The sequence below is a fragment of the Neolamprologus multifasciatus genome, chromosome 18, assembly GCF_963576455.1.
Source record: "Neolamprologus multifasciatus chromosome 18, fNeoMul1.2, whole genome shotgun sequence".
NCBI classification, from domain to species: Eukaryota; Metazoa; Chordata; class Actinopteri; order Cichliformes; family Cichlidae; genus Neolamprologus; species Neolamprologus multifasciatus.
The window spans coordinates 35,705,279-35,726,102 of NC_140456.1; the positions used below are offsets into that span (position 1 = coordinate 35,705,279).

The 20,824-nt window shown below is 47.1% G+C and overlaps 1 protein-coding gene, 1 long non-coding RNA gene and 1 pseudogene across 3 annotated transcripts in view; 2 read left to right on the top strand and 1 right to left on the bottom strand.

The window, feature by feature from the left end:
• Positions 1-20,824, top strand: part of LOC146498543 (uncharacterized) — an 89,587-nt gene that overhangs the window by 67,734 nt on the left and 1,029 nt on the right. The gene's annotated exons all lie outside the window — the stretch shown is intronic.
• Positions 5,266-14,515, top strand: LOC146498550 (acyl-coenzyme A thioesterase 11-like). Its single transcript, XM_085140096.1, has 16 exons — positions 5,266-5,596; positions 5,677-5,746; positions 5,822-5,882; positions 6,008-6,112; positions 7,014-7,149; positions 7,844-7,935; positions 9,241-9,302; positions 9,508-9,627; positions 9,699-9,837; positions 10,584-10,639; positions 10,748-10,814; positions 11,810-11,893; positions 11,968-12,101; positions 13,593-13,760; positions 13,834-13,960; positions 14,032-14,515. The coding sequence occupies exons 1-16, from the start codon at positions 5,335-5,337 to the stop codon at positions 14,158-14,160; spliced, it is 1,812 nt and encodes a 603-aa protein (XP_084996222.1). The 5' UTR covers positions 5,266-5,334; the 3' UTR covers positions 14,161-14,515.
• On the bottom strand, positions 13,885-19,867 carry LOC146498551 (protein FAM151A-like; annotated as a pseudogene). Its single transcript, XR_014870579.1, has 10 exons — positions 19,833-19,867; positions 19,619-19,745; positions 19,257-19,314; positions 17,753-17,842; positions 17,517-17,593; positions 17,265-17,401; positions 16,851-16,997; positions 15,982-16,088; positions 15,729-15,908; positions 13,885-15,282 (listed from the first exon to the last, which is right to left on the bottom strand). The product of XR_014870579.1 is annotated as a protein FAM151A-like (transcript).

A 20,824-nucleotide genomic window follows, 5' to 3' on the forward strand; every position in this document is an offset into this window, starting at 1 on the left:
AGTGTGGGTTTGATGAGGTTTCCTGACCTCCTGGAACCTTCATGGTCACCAAATAATTTCCAGCTAGGTGGAGTTTCTTCTTGTTACCCTGCTTGCAGTCTTTATGCTAAGCTAAGCTAAGCTGGATGTAACAGACAGAAGAATAGTGTCTCAGTAAATGTAATGACAACAGCCCAGCATGCAGTGCTGTCTCGTAGAAAGCAGCAGCCTGTACCTAAACGACATGTAGCCTGTGTTGTTTCCTGCTATCAGAGTCCTGTAGGCATCTTCTGGGCTTCTCTTCAAATACATCACCTACAGGGCAGAGTTAAACTACATCACTAATAATGGACAGACAGACGGGCAATCAGATGATGTGATGGACAAATGAAAGGATATTTACAGCATAGGCACCAATGAGAACAGCAGCATTGGCTCTCTTCTTCTGGTCGTAGCTGGTGTAGTGAACCAGTCTCTTTCTAGACATTGTGAAAGACTATAAACCAATAATGATAATCAATAATCAGTGAAACAGCACATGTGCATTAATACATTTAAAATAAGCGTCATGGAGTCAGAGGAAGCTCACAGCTTTGTTTCACTCAATGAAACCAAACTCAGATCCCGTTTGTCTGCTGCAGAAAAGAAAACTGTTATCAAGGCTGGAACATGACAGACGAGCAGGGGTGCAAGTCAGCACTGTTACAGCAGAACATCAGGTTCTATAAAGTCCTTTCCCTAACACCACAGCATTGGATACCAGATTACTCATCATCACTGCTATTCAGTAAGTCGGCCAACAGCACGAATGACAGCAAGAGGATCTCAAAGATCGTCAAACAAACACTGAAAGCTGTCACGTTGGGGTCGACCCAGCATTTTGAGTTTTCTTGCTTTGGTTTATTTTTGAAGGATCGTTTTTGTTCTCTGGTGCTTTGTTGATTATTATTATTATTTATCTATTGTTTCTGTGATTCTGGTTTTTGCTCTCAGGTTTTGTGTTCCCATGTTTGCTGTGGGTCTTGATCTGTGTCCAGTCTGCGTCTTTGTGATTTCTTGTGTTCCCTCCCTTGTCTCGTCTCGTTAATTACTTCCACCTGTGTGTGATCTCCCTGTGTTTCTCTGAGTGTATTTAAGTCGTGTCTTCTGTCGTTGCCGGTCCGTCTGTGTATCTGCCATGTTTCACCCGTGTGTTCTGCCCACCCTCCTTCATGCTCGTGTTCTGCTTTGTGTTTACTAGTTTAGTTATTCCCAGTATAGTTTAGTTTAATCTTCGTTTGCCATTTTTTCCCTGTGCTCTGTGTTCAATAAACCACCTTCACGACTGCCTGCAATTGGATCCTCCTTTATTTCCTCCACACGGCTCACTCCACTGTGACAAAAGCCATCTCAGGTTTACTCATAGACCACCTCCCCGGTTAATCACAGCTCAAACACCCGCTCTGTGACAGACACACTGAAACTGTGATATATCCCATGATACTGATGTTCAGAGTTGAGCATCAGTATCATGGGATATATGGTACAAATGTGCATGAAACAAATTCAAACGTGCTGCAGATGTCTGTCACAGGTTGATCTGGCTGTAGGCTGTGGCACTTGGCCAGAGGTGGCGCTGGTTGACTCGAGTCCATGTTAGTGCACAAAGTAAACTGCTCGCTTTAGTTGTGAAGCAAAAACGCTGAAACCGGAGAAATAAAACGTGCGAGGGGAACGATAACGACGACAAGAGTCTCCCGATCGTTGACTCTTGCTGTCCTGTGAACAACATCGGCGTGGTGTTAATTGTTTGCTGTTTTCACGATCGCGTCGCGCATGAGGATATCACCAGGTAATATTTTTTAAACATTTTGTTGTTCAACAGCATCAAGACTGACGGAGTGTGTTTGAGATAACCTCACAAGTGTCACAGGTGACACATTTGGCGTTTTTTTTGCTGGTTTGTCGGTAGCAGCTCCTGAAACGCAAGACTGCAACACATCTGTTCGACCAACGCCAGGTGATCTAAACGCCAGTAGATCTGGAACACCGGTCACTGAGCAGGAAGCTTGAGCCAGCTGATTCCAACAGTGCTGACAAACAGACTGTGGTTTGTGTTGTGAAAGCGGTGAGTGATGGTTTGTTAGAGGCTCATTAACTTTCTGATACGTGGAGTGACTTTGTTTTGAATGCAGTGTTGCTCATTGACTGAGGTTACAAACGTTTTCACTGCGCTGAAGGCACAAAGCTGTTGTTCCGTAGACTTGTATGCGAAAGCGTTTCTGCAGCCAAAGACATCGCCCCCTGGTGGCATCCAGGAGAAAGGCTTTTTACTTATCAGGCCGGTGCATGCTGTGGAGGCCCTGAAATGTCTCAGTGTTATATTCATCCAGTCTTCATGTAGTAAATGCTTTTACTCTAGTCGAGCCCTCAAAGTGCTTTAACAGCATATCTCATCCAGCTGCGTGTACAGCCTGAGTGCTTTGCTTTGTATCCACTTTGAGTTTTATTGAATTTTCTGTTTGGTTTTTGTTGTTGTTGTTCTCGTTACCATGGTGACACCTCCTCTATCCTATTCCACTTTAAGCAACGATACAAAAGATCAGTTGTAACAAGTGAGAACAAGTCTGGCTCTGCATGTTTCACACGCTGTCTTTACAGTCAGTAACCTGTGGTTACCTCACTTCCTGTTAGGTTATTCTAAATGCTCATTCTGTGTTAGCCTTTGACACGAGTGCTGTTAAGTACACACAACATACTGTTTTTGGCTCCATCCCATTTGTAACAGTAACTGCAGGTTAATATTTATAATAATATGATAATAAAATTATAATAATGTGTTTGTATCCAAAACAACATTGCAAACTGCTGGACACCTAACCTGTGTGTAGCACAACAACAGAGCATCTGTGTATTTATACACATGTGCAGCACATAAATGAATACAATGAAAACAAAGAACAATCAACAACATATCAAACTATGTATTAGAACCTGAACTATAGGATACAATAAAAAGAAAATCTGATGCATTAAGAACAAAACCCTCAAAAACCAACCTACTGTGTTCTGGAGCATGCAGCGTAGACAATGCTGTGCAGGCTTACAGTGACCAGCAGAACCAAGCAATCAGCCACCACAGCTGTCACATCTACAGTCTGATATGCAGCTCCACCATAGATCCCACAGCTTTAGCTGTCAGATGGCCTCACAGCTGACTCTGGACTCCTTTGGTGTACAGAGGAGTTCATGGTGTGCCCGGATCCTGTGGCTGCAAAGCAAATGTAAAGAATCCCCATCATTGAGCGTTCATATGAGGAGGTCTGGTGTGGCGTTGTGCATTATGGCTGAACTTGTGTTCACTTTGTTCCAGGACTCTCTATGTGCACTCAGGTGCATCTTTACAAACCTCAGCTGTGCTGCACCTTCTTTTCCACTGATAACGGGCTGACGTGGATCCATCGACTGACGCTTACAGTCAGTTACCTGATGAATGTTTGGGTGGGAAGCAGACTGGGAGTGCTGAGCAGCAGCTCCTCAACCAGTTTACAGTTGGTTCTAGGGCTGTTCGATATAACGATATATATCTGATGATGATATAAAAACATTTATTGTTTCATTTTACGCTGTCGTTTGTTTCATGGTGTCACAAAATAAACTGTTTACAGCAATATTTTTCATGTTTTGATGTCACTGTAGTTATTATTAATTTCTTAAAGTTCTCTCTTTCTCTTATATGTAATATAACCACACTACGGACGGACAAGCGCCTGTTTTTATGCGCTGTCATTAGCAACAACGACGGTAAAACCACCGCGTGTCCGCTTGTTCCACATAAACCTTTCACAATAAAGCTCAAGATCCTGTTGAGACTTTTCAAAATAAACTGAATCACGTGAAAGAGCAGATTATTTACGGATGAGAAGTAAAAAAAGACGCCAGGTGCTAAAAAATAAACCTTAGACTCAAACGTTAGAACAGGCTTTTCCCCGCAGCACGCCGTGTAATAAATACAAAGAAAACGGCGCCGTTACAACTTATGTCTAAAAATGTATCGTTTCATGCATCTGTTAAAACACTCGACTCCAGCTACATGACGCACAGCAGGAAACACTTCATGCAAGTCGAGCTGCCCGAGATTCACAGACTTTACAGAAAATGTTACATTTTTGTGATTTATATCGTTATCAGACGATAGATGTCTTATATCAGGATATGAGATTTTGGTCATATCGCACAGCCCTAGTTGGTTCTTTGCTAAATTGTCTGTTGTGTGTAGACGCACTGGTTCACCTCCTGGGTTAGGTGCCTTTTTCACCCCAACCAATCACAGCAGATGGCCCCGCCCCTCCCTGAGCCTGGTTCTGTTGGAGGTTTCTTCCTGTTAAAAGGGAGTTTTTCCTTCCCACTGTCACCAAGTGCTGCTCATAGTTCAATTCAATTCATTTCAATTTTATTTATAGCACCAAATCACAACAAAAGTCGCCTCAAGGCGCTTCATAGATACAGAGAAAAGCCCAACAATCATATGACCCCCTATGAGCAGCACTTTGGCGACAGTGGGAAGGAAAAACTCCCTTTTAACAGGAAGAAACCTCCAACAGAACCAGGCTCAGGGAGGGGCGGGGCCATCTGCTGTGATTGGTTGGGGTGAGAGAAGGAAGACAGGATAAAGACATGCTGTGGAAGAGAGACAGAGATTAATAACAGATATGATTTAATACAGAGAGGTCTGTTAATACATAGTGAGTGAGAAAGGTGACTGGAAAGGAAAAACTCAATGCATCATGGGAATCCCCCGGCAGCCTACATCTATTGCAGCATAACTAAGGGAGGATTCAGGGTCACCTGGTCCAGCCCTAACTATATGCTTTAGCAAAAAGGAAAGTTTTAAGCCTAATCTTAAAAGTAGAGATAGTGTCTGTCTCCTGAATCCAAACTGGAAGCTGGTTCCACAGAAGAGGGGCCTGAAAACTGAAGGCTCTCCCTCCCATTCTACTTTTAAATACTCTAGGAACAACAAGTAGGCCTGCAGAGCGAGAGCGAAGTGCTCTAATAGGGTGATATGGTACTACAAGGTCATTAAGATAAGATGGGGCCTGATTAGGAGGTCATATGATTGTTGGGTTCTTCTCTGCATGTATCACTGTAGGCTCTACTGTACAGATTAAAGCACCTTGAGGCGACTGTTGTTGTGATTTGGTGTTTTATAAATAAAGCTGAATTGAATGCTTCAAAAAGAGTCATGGGTCAGTTTTAAGTGACTGAACAGACAAAAAGACATTCATCTGAAATTGGACTAGAGCGAAACTCTTGTTCAGTATCAGGTTTCAAAATGATCACAAAGTCTGGCTCTTTGGGGCAAAACAAAAGAAAATGAGGTGTGACTCAAGACTTTTGCACAGTACTGTAGCTTCAGTGTCTTTCCTTTACTTTGTTTCCCCAGCTTTCCAAATGAGTTCCAGGACATCAGATTGTTTGGAGGAAGAGGATGGAGAAGAGGAGGAAGAAGAAGAAAACTACAACCTGACAGAGGTGAAAATGAGTCAGATCGTGATGCCCTGTCACAGCAACCATCGGCAGGAGCTCGGCGTGGGTCAGCTGCTCAAATGGATCGACTCCGCCGCCTGCCTCTCCGGTGAGCTTTGTGTGTCTCAGGTGTGTGTTGGAAGCTGTGAGCGTGTAGTGTTGTAATGACCCAACTGTTCGACCGTGCAGCTGAGAGGCACGCTGGGAGTCCCTGCGTCACCGCTTCCATGGATGACATCCACTTTGAGCACACCATCAGGTGAGAGGAGGCGTGTGTGAGTGTGTGGAAGGGTTGGGCTGAAGGTAGTAACTCCGCCTTTCCATCTTTCTTCAGTGTGGGTCAGGTGGTGAATATCAGGGCAAAGGTCAACAGAGCCTTTAACACCAGCATGGAGGTCAGTGAACTTCTGCTGTTCTTTGTGCCTTTCGTTGTTTTTGACATCAGTTAGCTGCGTGTGCTTTTCTCACGGGTACAACCATGTGTGTTTACCTTAACGTACTGTCCCGTACTTCCCCTCAGGTGGGCATACAGGTGAACTGTGAGGACCTGTTCTCTGATCGTCACTGGAGGGTTTGTCATGCCTACGCCACCTTTGTTACCCAGCGCACAAGCACAGGACAAAAGGTGCATGATCACGACACTCTGGAGAGTGTGTGGACGTTTGCCACATTACTGATAACTAGATGAAGATCGTTGTTTAAAAGCATGTTGTTCATGTGTTGTTGCATCTCAAAGGAAGTTTAGTACGTAACCTAGTAACCGTTCAAGATAAACATCACAAAATGCTTCACAACATAAAAACAAAGGTTGACCAAAAGTCTGAAAAGAGTTTTTAGTTGTTTTTCAATCCAGTTTCATTTACACAGCATCAAATCACAACAACAGTCACACCAAGGTGCTTTATCCTGTACAGTAGAGCCTACAGTGATACATGCAGAGAAGAACAATCACATGACCCCCTGTGAGCAGCACTTTGGTGACAGTGGGAAGGAAAAACTCCCTTTTAACAGGAAGAACCAGGCTCAGTGAGGGGCGGGGCCATCTGCTGTGATTGGTGGGGGGGGGGGAGCTCAGAGTCTGGGGGCTGCTGTTCATGTGTCTGCTTTAGTTTTCAGCATCGTATGATGCACAGCGAGCACACGCTGGTCACGTGACCTCGGGGACACACAGCTGACGTTTGTCCACGTAGAGCTCAGAGGTCAAAGTCCTAAAGTGGACTCTGAGTTTGATGTGATAGTTTCCTTGACCTTAGTCAGGACTTATGTTTCTCTTTATTAAATCAGAGGAAGCTGTGACACAACGTCAGAGTCTCAGCACTGATACAGGAGCTTTGTGACAGCGAGACGAACTGCAGCAGCACCACAGACACCATCATACCACCAGCTGTCATTGTGAAACAGAGTCTGTGTGTGTGTGTGTGTGTGTGTGTGTGTGTGTGTGTGTGTGTGTGTGTGTGTGTGTGTGTGTGTCTGTCTGTGTGTGTGTGTGTGTCTGTGTGTGTGTGTGTGTGTGTGGTACCTCACAGGTGACCTTGAAGCCCATTGTTCCTGTCACGCAGAAGGAGCAGGTTGAACACAGCGTGGCCGCTGAAAGGCGGAGGGTCCGAATGGTGCACGATGACATCATCAAGGATTTGCTTTCCAATGAGTCTGTGCAGCAGGGTGAGTGATGCACCCGGCCACGTCCCAGCAGACAGTCTTTGCACTTCACTGCGTCTTTGTGCGTGTAGAAAGCACAGGACAGACGAGAGGAGCTGAGGGTTTACATGAGAACGTCAGAAGTGCTGGAGAAGCATGTGAGGCTGGTGCATGACATGGGGAGGGTCTGCTCTCAGCCCCTTCTGTGAACGTGAGGTTTGCAGATGATGTGACCTGTAGGGAGAGCAGGTAACAGGAAGGAGTTTAAATACCTGGGCTCAACCATCCAGAGCAACAGACAGGTTTCAGGGTTGATATGTGACGGAGGATTGAAACGATGGTAGTGAGAGCTGCTATGATCTGGAGGCAGTGGCACTAACAAAAACAAGAGGCCGAGCTGGAGGAGTGAAGATGTCGGGGTTTCCACTGGGAGCGACCACTATGGACAGGAAATGAGGATATGAGAGGAACGACTCAGGTTAAGCTTAGGGAGGCAAGGCTGCGATGGTCCGGGCGCTCACGAGGACAAAGGAAGCTCAGGCAGGAGGAGAAGCGGCGAAGCTGAGAGAAGAACATTTGAACTGACCTGATACTTTAGCCTGTGGCTTCCATGGCGTCTGCTGTGGTCGCTAACAAAGACAACAGTCTGGCAGTAAATGACGATCAAACTTTAATTAGTACTTTCTTCACATAACGACTTGACTTGTTTCTGTATCAGGTGACAGCTCAGTGGGAGCCGATGCAGTGGCAGCTGAGAGGACTCGGGTGGAGAGTGTGGAGCTGGTTCTGCCTCCACATGCAAACCATCAGGTCAGTTCATTTCATGTGTTTCCCATCTGAACTAGAGCGGGCGCAGCGGTTTCTAGCTGGTCGGTGTCTCGCTGGTCGGTTTCTCGCTGGTCGGCGTCTCGCTGGTCGGTTTCTCGCTGGTCGGTGTCTCGCTGGTCGGTTTCTCGCTGGTCGGTGTCTCGCTGGTCGGTGTCTCGCTGGTCGGTTTCTCGCTGGTCGGTGTCTCGCTGGTCGGTTTCTCGCTGGTCGGTTTCTCGCTGGTCGGTGTCTCGCTGGTCGGTGTCTCGCTGGTCGGTTTCTCGCTGGTCGGTGTCTCGCTGGTCGGTTTCTCGCTGGTCGGTGTCTCGCCGGTCGGTTTCTCGCTGGTCGGTGTCTCGCCGGTCGGTGTCTCGCCGGTCGGTGTCTCGCCGGTCGGTGTCTCGCTGGTCGGTGTCTCGCTGGTCGGTGTCTCGCTGGTTGGTGTCTCGTGCCGTTACAACGTGGAATATTTGAAGCAGACTGAATTTGAACCTGTTGTTACCAGAAACACCTGCGTGGCCTCGTCTCTTCCTGTTGGGTACGAACAAAACATTTGGCTTTTATTTAATACGATGAAGTGGAGATGCAGTAGTTTTATTTCTTTTACTCCTTTTTTGGTTCAAAACATCAGCTCATGGCCTCCAAACACTGACTACATCTGAGCGTGAACTGAGGCGCTGACGGCTGCTGTCAGAGCGATTTGGTTTTGGTTTCTTTGCCAGATCTGTTGTCTGAAGACCAACAAGGAGACCCAATGGATTTACTTTACCAAGTGGATCATCACAGCTTTGCCGTATTGGTCCATTTGATCGACCTTTGTTGTTATTGTTTATTTTATTTTCAGTTGTTACAGACGGGACAGACATGACTGAGGGATAGGAAAGGGAGAAAGAAAGAAAAACAAAAGGGGAGAGGGACAGTGAGAAAGGAAACATAAAAAGAGAAAGAAGAGAAAACAAGCAAAAAAAAAACAGAGCAACATACTAAACACAACACCATCACGTTAATCTAGCTAAGTGTAAACAGCAGTAAATACTAAATACTGAATGTTGTTGTGCAGCACGCAGGACAGACAGCGCACAATGTGCTTTGAAGTAGCAGCAAGAAAGGTGTAGTTTGTCTATGAACAGTGAACACCCGTGTGCACACCTGTGTGGATCAGCGCGTATGGATCCTACACACAGGTTTGTAAATGAGGCCCAGCTGTTTTACATGTGCACATATATGTGACTGTTCAGTGCATCAGTGTGTCATCGTACCGCTGAGACATGACTGTCAGATCATGCATGAGGTGTGTTTGAATCCCAGGTAAACACATTTGGAGGGCAGATCATGGCCTGGATGGTGAATGTAGCTACAATCGCTGCCAGGTACAGTCACACACACTTCTTTCCTTCATATTTTTACCTAAAAATAGGATGCATCACTGTGACCTTTGACCTCCATATTGTGATCAGTGTAGTTCAGTCCTGGTGCAGATTAAAGGATCTGTCCAGCTGTATCTGTATGAGTAACCTGAACACGGCGAGCACGTGGGAGGTCGTTGCCTATTGTCTCTGTGCTCTTTGCTTGCAGTCGTCTGTCTCAGGCTCATCCCACCCTTCGAGCCATCGACATGTTCACCTTCAGAGGACCTTCTCAGGTTGGAGACAGATTGCTGCTGAAGGCGATTGTGAACAACGCCTTCAGAAACAGGTATCCCAGAACACTGGCTCAGCGCTGCAGCTGTGCAGCAGACAGAGAACTGACACGTGTCCTTACTGCAGCATGGAGGTGGGCGTGCGTGCGGAGGCCTACCACGAGGAGGGGCCTAACCGACACATAAACTCCGCCTTCATGACCTTTGAGGTGCTCGATGATGGCGGGAAGCCACGCACATTACCACGGATACGACCTGAACCCCTGGTGAGTTAAGCTAACGCTCACAAACGGCTCGTTAGCGTGCTGCATCCGTAAAGTGTCTGGATGTGACGCGGCTGTCTGTGATTGGCTAATACTGACTGAAAGACATGAAATCTGCTTCAGAATTTGTGGTATGAAACCGCACTCTGATTGGCTAACAAGGTGTCAGTCACAAGACATCAGCCTGTGAACGTTTGATTTCACAGCCAGACTCCTGATAACAGCTGATCCAAGGTGAGCTCAGAGAAAGCAGCGGGTGACATCAGTGTAGCTGGGTCGGTCTTTTACACCGCCCGTGGTGCTGATGGATGGATGAGCAGGAAACATGGCCTCTGGTGGTGTTGTTAAAAAGGGTGGAGCAGTAGATTGACAGTTGGTGTCAGCTTCATTCACACTGTGGTGAAGCAGTTTGTGGAGATCGTCCTGTAGAATAAAACATGAGTATCATAAACAGAAGGTGCAGAAACACTCGATTAACCATTAAGCCGAAGGCTGAGCAAAGATCAGAGCTGTGAACTTCAAATCATGTTATCAGTCATAAACCCGTCTGATGGAGCGACCATGGTGTCGTTACAGGCTGAAGGGCGCTCGCTGTAGTCGTAGATCGTTATCAGCACCAACAAACACCGAGTAATAACACTCCACTCAGTTTGTAGCACAGATCGGTGTACTGGTCATGAACTGGTGCTGGGAATCTGCCTGCTGTGTTACACACTGGTGCCCTCTGCCTGTGTGTCTCTCATTTACAGGAAGGACAAAGGAGGTTTCAGGAGGCAACAGCCAGGAAAAAGATCAGGCTGGACAGGTACATGTCTCCAAACAGCCCCTAAAGTCTCTGCGTTTACATCAGCTTTTGTTGTGCAGCTGCACAGACCCACAGTGCCATCATCCTGATTCCTGTAACTGTGTTTAGGAAGTACATCATTTCCCGCACGCAGGGGGAGGTGCCTCTGTCTGTTCCCTGGGATCCCACCAACCAGGTGAGGAGAAGCTCCACGCGTCACCTGTACTGCTCACGTTAGTCCACGACTCACGGGAGAGAAGTCAAACCTTCTTTACATACATGTGTATATTACTGTATTACAAATAACAGACAACTTGGCACTGATTGTGTAGGCACCTTGTTACTAGCAGCTTGTCACAAAAACATCATTAGTTCTCATTTCTGTAGCTGAATCTATAAAAACCGGACATAAAACAGTATTTTTGATTTCCACAGAGCTGCTCATCAGCTGTCGTTGATGATGTCACAGCCTGTGCTTGAGCTGGACACAGTAAACCTTTAATAGGCTCATTTAGTTTCTTTTCACCCACATCAGCGTCTCAGCTGTGTGTCGGTGCTGCGTCGTCACGACTTTTGGGACATGATTTCTGTTTCTTTCTTAAAGGATGTTCAGTGATTTTATTTGTTTGTTCCACTGCAGTTTATATGTCAGTGTATGATCTGAGCGAGCAGACCTCAGCGTGTTTATGTCCCACTTAGCTCCAAAGCTGAGCCACAGTCAGACTCTCACCGCGCCTGCAGACTGATTTAGTCGACAGGCCGACGAGTCGCACCGCTGTGCTTCACCTTAACTGCAGATGAGAAATAGTGCTGCAGCAGTTTGTCTTCATTTTGCACCCTTAATACTTACACTGTTCCTTCTCTCACCAACCAATCACAGCAGATGGCCCCGCCCCTCCCTGAGCCTGGTTCTGCTGGAGGTTTCTTCCTGTTAAAAGGGAGTTTTTCCTTCCCACTGTCACCAAAGTGCTGCTCATAGGGGGTCATATGATTGTTGGGTTTTTCTCTGTATCTATGAAGCGCCTTGAGGCGACTTTTGTTGTGATTTGGCGCTATATAAATAAAGTTGAATTGAACTGTTGGACGGCACTGATTCATATATAATAAGTAGTATTTGAATGGCGGGAGGCGGCCTGCTAACGCTGAGCTCTGGAGATGAGTTTGTGGTGTTTCCTGTGTTTGTGCTTCCAGGTGTATCTGAGCTATAACAACGTCTCAGCTCTGAAGATGCTGGCAGCCAGAAGCAACTGGCGCCTGAGCTGTGAGAAGGACCAGGTATGTGCTTCTCACTAATGAGCTGTTTGTTTGTGTGAGTCTGCCCCCATCGGTGCTTTATGTTGTGTTCACAGGTTCAGCTTTACACCCTGGAGCAGAAGTCCATGCTGAGTTTCAAGATTGAATGTGAGGTGGACGTTCCTGCTCACAGAGCCTTTGATTTACTCGCTGAGCTGAGCAACAGGCCGAGCTGGGACTCGCATTATAAGTAAGACTCTGGGACTCGTCTGTTTGACCTTTGCTACGATCAGCGGTTTCTGTGCTTCACAGCAGCAGTCGCTCGGCCCTGTTTCTACTCGCTGCCTCGGTATTGTTCTCCGATTCCAATGATGGACTTTTCTGAGGCTCAGGGTTAAAAATAAGCGATGTGTGGTTTAGGTTCATGCTGCTCACTTTGCACTGAGGCTGACATGTTATCAGTTAAGGTTAAAGTGACATTAGCTGTGAGGGCCTGTCTGTCTCTTTATTCTCACGTTTAAATAAAAGGGGAACGGTGGCTCTCCCCCAGCCGAGCCAGCCTGCAGATGAAACTCATCCTGGCTGCTTAGATTTGCAGCCTTACCCTTTGCATTGATCTCATGACCAGCAGGTGGTGGAAAGAACATGTCTGTGGAGGAGGCGGAGCTTTGTCTCCGATGCTGTCAACACCGTGGGCCTGTGCTGGTGGAGCAGACCACTGTGGGAAATCCCAGTTTTAAAACAATAACTGGATGTTGTGGATCGGTCACTGAGGTGTCACAGTGGGGCAGGAGTCTGAGTTTTGATTTACAGCTCCATCTAATATGCTATCATTGCATCAGGCCGGGGAGTTTGCATGTTCTCCCCGCGCCACCCTGGGTTCCCCCGCGTCTCCCTGGTTCTCCCCGCGTCCCCCTGGGTACCCCCGTGTCTCCCTAGGTATCCCCGCGTCTCCCCGCATCTCCCCGCGTCCCCCTCGGTACCCCCGTGTCTCCCTGGGTTCCCCCCGCGTCTCCCTGGGTTCTCCCCGCGTCCCCCTGGGTTCCCCCCGCGTCTCCCTGGGTTCTCCCCGCGTCTCCCCGGGTTCCCCCCGCGTCCACCTGGGTTCTCCCCGCGTCTCCCTGGGTTCCCCCCTCGTCTCCCTGGTTCTCGCCGCGTCTCCCCGCGTCCCCCTGGGTTCTCCCCGCGTCCCCCTGGGTTCCCCCCGCGTCCACCTGGGTTCTCCCCGCGTCTCCCTGGTTCTCCCCGCGTCTCCCCGCGTCTCCCTGGTTCTCCCCGCGTCTCCCTGATTCTCCCCGCGTCTCCCTGGGTTCTCCCCGCGTCCCCTGGTTCTTCCCTGTCCTCCAGCTTCCTCCACAGTCCAAGGACATGCAGTTAGTGGGTTAGGTTAACTGGAAACTCTCACACAGGTGTGAATGGTCGTGTTTAGCCCTGCGACCGACTGGCGACCTGTCCAGTGTGTACCCTGCCTCTAAGACGGCTGGGATAGGCTCCACCCCCTTCGACCCTGAGAAGGATAAGCAGCAGAGATGGGTGGAGATCTGGGTGATGTCATCACCAAGCCCTTTGTTATGTAGTTTCCCCTTCAGTGTCCCTATGCACGAGCTCCACCCTCAGCTGGTGAAGCACAGAAGCAGCTGTTTGCCTCTGCCGTGGATACATGTGGAGTAAACTGCAGCTCAGTCTTTAAACAGTGCTGTCAGTCACCTTTTTCACAGTGTGTATGTGTTTCCTCAAACAGAAAGTGCGAGCTGATTCAGCTGGTCGACAACGATGACTTCATATATCGTGTGGTGACTCCATCGGTGCGTCATGGCGCGATGGGATCTCCCACTGCAGCCAATCAGGCAAAAGGGATTCTCCAGGACTTCATCCTGTTGGCCTCCAAAAGGAAGCCATGTGGCAGCGGGTCAGTAGAACCAGATCCATCCACCTGTGTCCTGCAGGATTTCCTGATGCGTTCCCTTTCTGTTTTCCTTCAGAGACCCATATGTCATCGCCCTACGCTCAGTGTCCCTGCCCACTCAGCCTCCCACTGAAGGCTATAACAGAGGAGAGGTTCTGTGTGCTGGATTCACCATACTGGAGACCAAAGACAACAAGTCACTGGTGAGAACAACAGCATCGTACATATACTCTTATCACAGCTGGCTGTTATTAGTGTGTTATCTTTCTTTCAGATCAGCTACTTTAACCAGGCGTCTCCGGAGGTCCTTCCCTACATCTCCACAGATATTGCCGGCCTGTCCTCCTCTTTCTACCACACCTTCTGCTCCTGCAGCCAGTACTTGACCAGGAACAGACTGTGACAGCGGCAGCAGCCTGTCCGAGGCTCTCCTCAGCACCAGACGCTCACTGTAGGGACAGCCTGCTTGGTTTATGTGGTGGGAAGACTTTATGATCATTTCATGGATTGATACAAAGGTCAGCAGTAAAAATCTACTTGTTAAGTGAGTAAAATCAGCCGCTGTGTCAGTTACTGAGTTGTTAAGCTGCTGTTCATGTTTGAGGTACATGACTGTAACAGCTGTACAGGTGTGGGCTTGTACTTAATGCAGGTTCATTTTAACACTATAACTGTTTGCTGCAGTTCAACATGACGAGCTGGTTTAAAACATGAATATTCACTTTTTCCACTGAACTACAATAAAGTGTTGTGTTGTATTTTTTTTTTGTTTTAATCGAGTGATGGATGATTTTCTTTGTTGTAAACATTCAAAAATCAGCATTAAAAGTACCGAGTGAGACTGAGAGCACTGATGTCACCTGTGACACTTTAAAGATTTATGGATGCAAATAAATGCAGTGCTGCAGTCAGTAAGAGAGGCGGGCTGCATGTGAAGTGTTAGCTACAGCAGGAGAGCGTTTCATATGTGTGCGCTGTGTTCAGCTGCTGCTGTAGCCAATCACAAACCTCGGACTGGCTCACACAGGCTCAGAGGCTAATTCTGGTTTTGGACTTGGTTCCTTTAATAGAATTTATTATGAATGTTATAATAATCATTGAATCATATATATACAGTATGATGATGTTAACTTCAGCGACCCAAAGCAGCAGCATTTATCTACACACTGAGACAAACTGAGACTCTGTGGTGACTTTGAATATAAAAGCACATTGAAACCTGCTGTGATCACTGAGGTAGAATATACAGGCTTCTGCTTGCTCTCCCTGCACGCTGTGCACTGAGCTGCTTCACCACAGCGGCAGCTTCACCACCTTTCTTTGTGTCCACCTCAATGATAAAGTCATATTTGTCCATCATTCCCAGTAAAGCATAAAGCTGCTCCTGCCCCGTGGGCAGCGATGCTGCATTCAGGTGTAGAGCCACCCTCTGCGACACCGCCGCTGGGATCCGAGGAGGCCATTTGTGCTCAGCCAGGACTACAGTGACGTATGGAAACAGGCGCTCGACTGTGGACACAAAGACCTGGAGCAAAGAGGAGGAAGACTATGAAACAGCAAGAACGCTCCAACGCCTAAAAATGACACTTTTCCATCGTCTAACTGGATCGGCACTGGACATTGTTGGATTGGTAGTGAACTTGAGTTTTGCTGACCAAGCCTGAGCAGCTAAAAAGCCTTCATGAAGAACAGAGGATGCATTTGCTTGGGGACCGTCTGACAAACATGGCAGCTTATACAACTCAAGCTTGCTACAATTCCAACATTAATCTCAAATAACTCTTTCTGTGGGGGTGTGATGAGTTTCCCAGCCAGGGTGGACCCTCAAAAGGAGGCTCCAACATCTACAGCTGCTCGATTCTAGTTTGATGGATTTCCAGCCAGGTGTGTTAAACGTTACATGCGTCTGCTCTGTTATTTATTAACGTACTGTCTGCAGACTCTGCTTCAGGTGGGATCAGATGTGCTTACTGCTGTGCTGTCGCTGCTCTGTAAGCCCTCCATGCTGATCCACACGGGCCTGTGGAGCTCGTCGGCCCTGTAGGCTGACTGCAGCAGGTGAAGAGAAGCCTCCAGAAGCTGCTGACTATGGACCCTCAGGTAAATTCCCCAGGAGGCATCAGCAGTCTGCCCGAGGGTCTGAATAACATCCTGAGAACACACACATGATTGGCCTTAATACAAATGTAACCAAGCTGGTGGTTGGCTGGTGATCTACAGATACCTGCAGTGTGAGGGGCTCTGAGCTCCTTCCAGAACCTTCTACCAGAAGGACTCCAGGTCGACTGCTGTCAGAGGTCACACGAACGACCAGCATCCCGCTGCCCCCACCTGTTAGTGAAACAGACTCAGTGTGACTTTAAGGTGGTGCGACAGCAGCATGTGCAGGTTTACAGTTTGACATCATCAGGATGAACAGCTGATCTGTGACATGCTGCATTATCATGAGGTGATAGGAGATCGTAGCTATGAAGGGACGGACAGGCTGTGACCACGACTGATACTCAAAGGGCCAAATGTTTGCCGCACCTCTGCAGCAGTCACTTCCCCGTTGTCCAACACGCCGCCTCTGTCCACTGCGGCTTCAAACACTGATTTCTGATCAAGCAGCTGTGCTCTGTACTCTCTGCTCAGCACAGCTGTGAACACTTCTGTCGCTTTCATTTCTACCAAAACAACAGATAGTTTTCGTTTTTCACAATTGTTACTGTAACGGTCAAAATCCCAGGACATCAGCAGGTTCAGAAATGTTCAAACCAGCTTTTCTGCCACCAAGAGTCACTAAGAACATCATCCTGATGACCGATGTGAACACAAAGGTTCAGCTGCCACATGACGTCATACATCAAGTTCACTTTAAAATTACCTTGAGAAAAACCTCATGAGGGATCTCTGAATGCTTCGTGGCACAAATGAGGCAGTTTCTTGGTGTTTCTCGCCACAGTGCCACACTGTCATTCATAATGTTACCACCAGATGTCGCTAGCATATGTAAAGTACAACTTTGAGAGCGTGCTTTGCCCGGGCGTTTCAGTCTGGCACGTTAAAATCAGGTTATAAACCCTGAGGTGTAAAACGTTTGTGTCAACCTGCCTGAAAGCCGATGGAGCAGGGAGGCCCGGCCGGTGACGGGAAGCAAAGCCACAGCCAGGCGGTTCATGAGGTCTGAGCTGTAACCTGGGTGGAGAAACTCCATCAGATCTCCTCCAGGATAGAACCTCCTCACGCTGTCCTTCTTACCTGTGAACACACACAATGAACGCAGGAAGAACTAAACAGAAGCAAACTCTTCTTCATCTCAGAAGCTTAAACAAATACACACAATGAGCAGAAGGTTTAGTTTTCACTGATTTTTCATGTAGTTTTCTAATAATGTTTTTCTTCTTCAGCAACAGTCAGAAAGAACTCACTGAAAACAAATCTGTTGATCTGAATAAATCACAAACACAATTATTATTTTACCCAAACATAATCTGTGTAAATCTGCTCCACATAAACGCTCCTCACCTACAGCCTGCTTAAATTCTGACAGCGTGGGTTCATATATGTCATAGTAGACTTGCCACGGGTGGGTGTTGTCACGGACAAACAGCAGGTCGCTAACGCTGGGGTTAACAGAGCCCTGCCACAAAGTCAGGCTGAACCTAGACACAAAACATACCAGTCAGTCTGTGGCGCTCATGGACAGAGAGCAGCCCCCAGTTACTGGTTTGCAGATTTTCAGTCATTGCCATAGTAAACTTGGAAGTTATCTGTTACCGTGGTGACTGGTTGAGGAGCCAGCTCAGGTGCTGCCAGCCGCTGCGAACCAGCATGGCGTGGACTGGGAACGTCACCTAAGAGATGAAACGTTGAACAGTCAGCTCTGCCTTTCTCCGACACCTCAGAGCGTTCTCATCCCAGCACGTAACACACCGACGATTTGTCCCAGGCGTGTTGGGATGGGAGCGTGTCGAACACCTACTGGGACCACTGAAACCTGGATTCACACTCACCCTTTGAGGTACGTCTTTGATCATGTTATACATTTCTTCCACCATGGCTCTGGAGTAGGTTTCGTTTGTGAGCTGGTGAATGTAGAGTACCTAAAGAAATAAAGCAGGTACAGCTGTTGTTCAGTCAAAAATATAAACCATGTGTTTACCATCTCCACTGGGTTCAGGCCAGGTGACTGTGGAGGCCAGGCCTCCATCACTCTCCTTCTTGGTCAAACTGCCCTCACACAGCCTGCAGGTGTGTTTGGGGTCATTGTCCTGTTGAACAATACATGATGGGATGTTGCTGCAGGATGCTGTGGTAGCCATGCTGGGTCAGTGTGCCTTCAGTTTAAATAAATCTCCAACAGTGTCACCAGTAAAGCCCCCCACACCAGCAAACCATCAACTCCATGCTTCACAGTGGGAACCATGCATGTAGAGACCATCCATACACAAAGTGGAACCAAAGGTCTCAGATTTGGACTCATCAGACCAAAGCACAGATGGTCTAATGTCCACTCCTCGTGTTTCTTGGCCCAAACAAATCTCTGCTTGTTGCTTTTCCTTAGTCGTGGTTTCTCAGCAGCTGTTAGACCATAAAGGCCTGATTCACACAGTCTGCTCTGAACATGTAGAGATGTGTCTGCTACTGGAGCTCTGTGTGGCATTTATCTGGGCTCTAATCTGAGCTGCTGTTAACTTGTGATTTCTGAGGCTGGTGACTCGGATGAATGTATCCTCAGCAGCAGAGGGACTCCTGGTCTTCCTTTCCTGGGGCGTCCTCATGTCAGACAGTTTCATCGTAGTCTTGATGGTTTTTCTGACTGCACTTGGGGACACATTCAAAGTTTCCGACTGACTGACCTTCAGTTCTTACAGTAATGATGGGCTGTTGTTTCTCTTTACTTAGCTCATTGGTTCTTGCCATAATATGAATTTCAACAGTTGTCAAATAGGTTGGTACACAGCTAACAGCCCTGACTTCTGCACAACACGACTGATGGTTCCAACACCACCAATGAACCCTGACAGGCTCACCTGTGAGGTGAAACCATCTCAGGTGACGACATCATGAAGCTGAGAGAAGGCCGCAGCTCTGTCAACAAAACAAAGGGCGCCTACTTACAGGAATCTAAATACATTTAGAGTTATCATTTTTCCTTTGCTACATAATTCCATATATCTTGCTTTGATGTCTTCAGTATCTGCAGTGTAGAAAGTAGTAGAAATAAAGAAAACCATTAAATGAGAAGGTGTCCAAACTCTTGATGGGTAATGTATGTCAACATTAATCCAACTGTCTTTAATTTTAGGGATCACAAGAACATAAAAGCTGTTTTGTCTACTTTAGCTCAAAGGATTGTTTTGAAGCTCAAAGTTAAAATTCTTCTTTGAATTCTCTCATAAATGTCAGTTCAGGATTCCTTGAGTCTCTTCCTGTTTCTGACAGGAACATTCCCAGAGCCTCGTCACATGCCTGCTACAGTGGTTCAATGGGATTCTTACTGTGAGCATGCTATACCTTCCATCCAGGAGACAAAGTCACATCTGGAAACTTGTCCTGAACGAGCTCCAAAAACCTGAAAAAAGAGGGAGACATGGACTGATTCTTACATAGCGCTTTCCTGCTCTCCCAAGTTCTCCACACCACACTCACCCAATCACTTTCTTCTAAGCTTTTTAGTGCCTCCTAACTACATTCATGCTGAGATCGGAGAGCAACCTGGGGCTAGCATCATGCCCAGGGACACTTGGCACGCAGACTGGAGGAGCCAGGGATCGAACCACCAACCTTCCGATCAGTCTTTAGATGTTAGACATTTTCCCTTCCTAACTCTGAACTCTGTCCGAGGGTCTGTGTCCGGTCTAGCTAGGATTTTATACCCGCTTCCATTGACTGGAGCTACAAAGCTTGGGACGTTGGGGCCTCGGAGGATGTCTGCATTCAGCCACACAGGTCTGTTTATTCCCTTGTTGCTTTTCCTTTTGTTTAAGCAGGTCCAGTGACAATCTATGAAGTGCCTTGAGGCGACATTTGTTGTGATTTTATATAAATAAAATTGAATTGAATTGAATTGAATTTCTACAAACATGTTACTTCCCACAGGTTCGTGTGTCAGCCATCTGTCTCATAGTTACAGCACTGGTTCCCAAACTTTTTCTGCTGCGCCCCCTTTGTTTTACAAGAAAAATGTAAGTAATCTGCAATAAATTACAGGTAGTAAGAAAATAAACTACTAACTCTTTTACGCTACGTCCACACCTACACGGGTGTTTTTGAACACGCAGCTGTTTCGTCCACGTAAACGGCGTTTCCAATCACCGAAAACTGAGATTTTTTAAACTCCTTTTTGCGTTTCCGTGTGGACGAGGAATACAGAGTTCGTCACGCCACGTCAAATGTATGTGCCTTTATTCACGTCACGCTGTGGCCACGTTATTGTTTACATGAGATGAATTGCAGAATGATAGAGACAAAATACTCTTAATCTGATTGTCTGCAGGTTTTACACACAGTTACTGTCCCTCCATTTACAAAGGCAGAGGCGTCACGCTGTGATTATTTTACATGTAGTTGTTTTTTCCTGTGTAATAATATTCAACATTGCTGTCAATACATTTTTCAAAAAATGCCTCTCTGTGCAAAATGGGTTTAAAAACATAAACAGCTGTGGGATCCTGTTTGTCTGTGATTTAAACAGCCCAGCGCTGCTCCTGATGAAGGGAAAACCAATCCTGCAGGGAGACCTACCTCAGCACCTGTGCAGGTGAAGCCAAAGGGAAGATTTGCTTCACCATATTTTTTAGTCTTTGGCTTAAAATGAAGTTGGTTTGGAAACATATTCAGCGATGCTTCATCTCCTGCTTTGCGTTTCTGTGGGCGCCGTGCTAGCAGTGTCCAAGAGTTTTGTTTTTTTCCCTTTTCATACCGCCCCCCCTGCAATTGCTCTGCACCCCCCCTAGGGGGCGGGCCCCACACTGGGAAGGTCTGAGGCTACGTCCACACGTACACGGGTATTTTTGAAAATGGAGATTTTCCGTTTTCATTTTAAAAAATAATCCCGTCCACACGTAAAGGCAGAAATGAAA

Excerpts from the sequence above, each read along its gene's own strand:
- LOC146498550 (XM_085140096.1), top strand. The coding sequence starts at position 5,335 with ATGAGGTGTGACTCAAGACTTTTGCACAGTACTGTAGCTTCAGTGTCT. Across the intron at positions 9,303-9,507 it reads GTAGCTACAATCGCTGCCAG|TCGTCTGTCTCAGGCTCATC; the intron begins GTACAGTCACAC and ends CTTTGCTTGCAG. Across the intron at positions 10,640-10,747 it reads AAAAAGATCAGGCTGGACAG|GAAGTACATCATTTCCCGCA; the intron begins GTACATGTCTCC and ends AACTGTGTTTAG.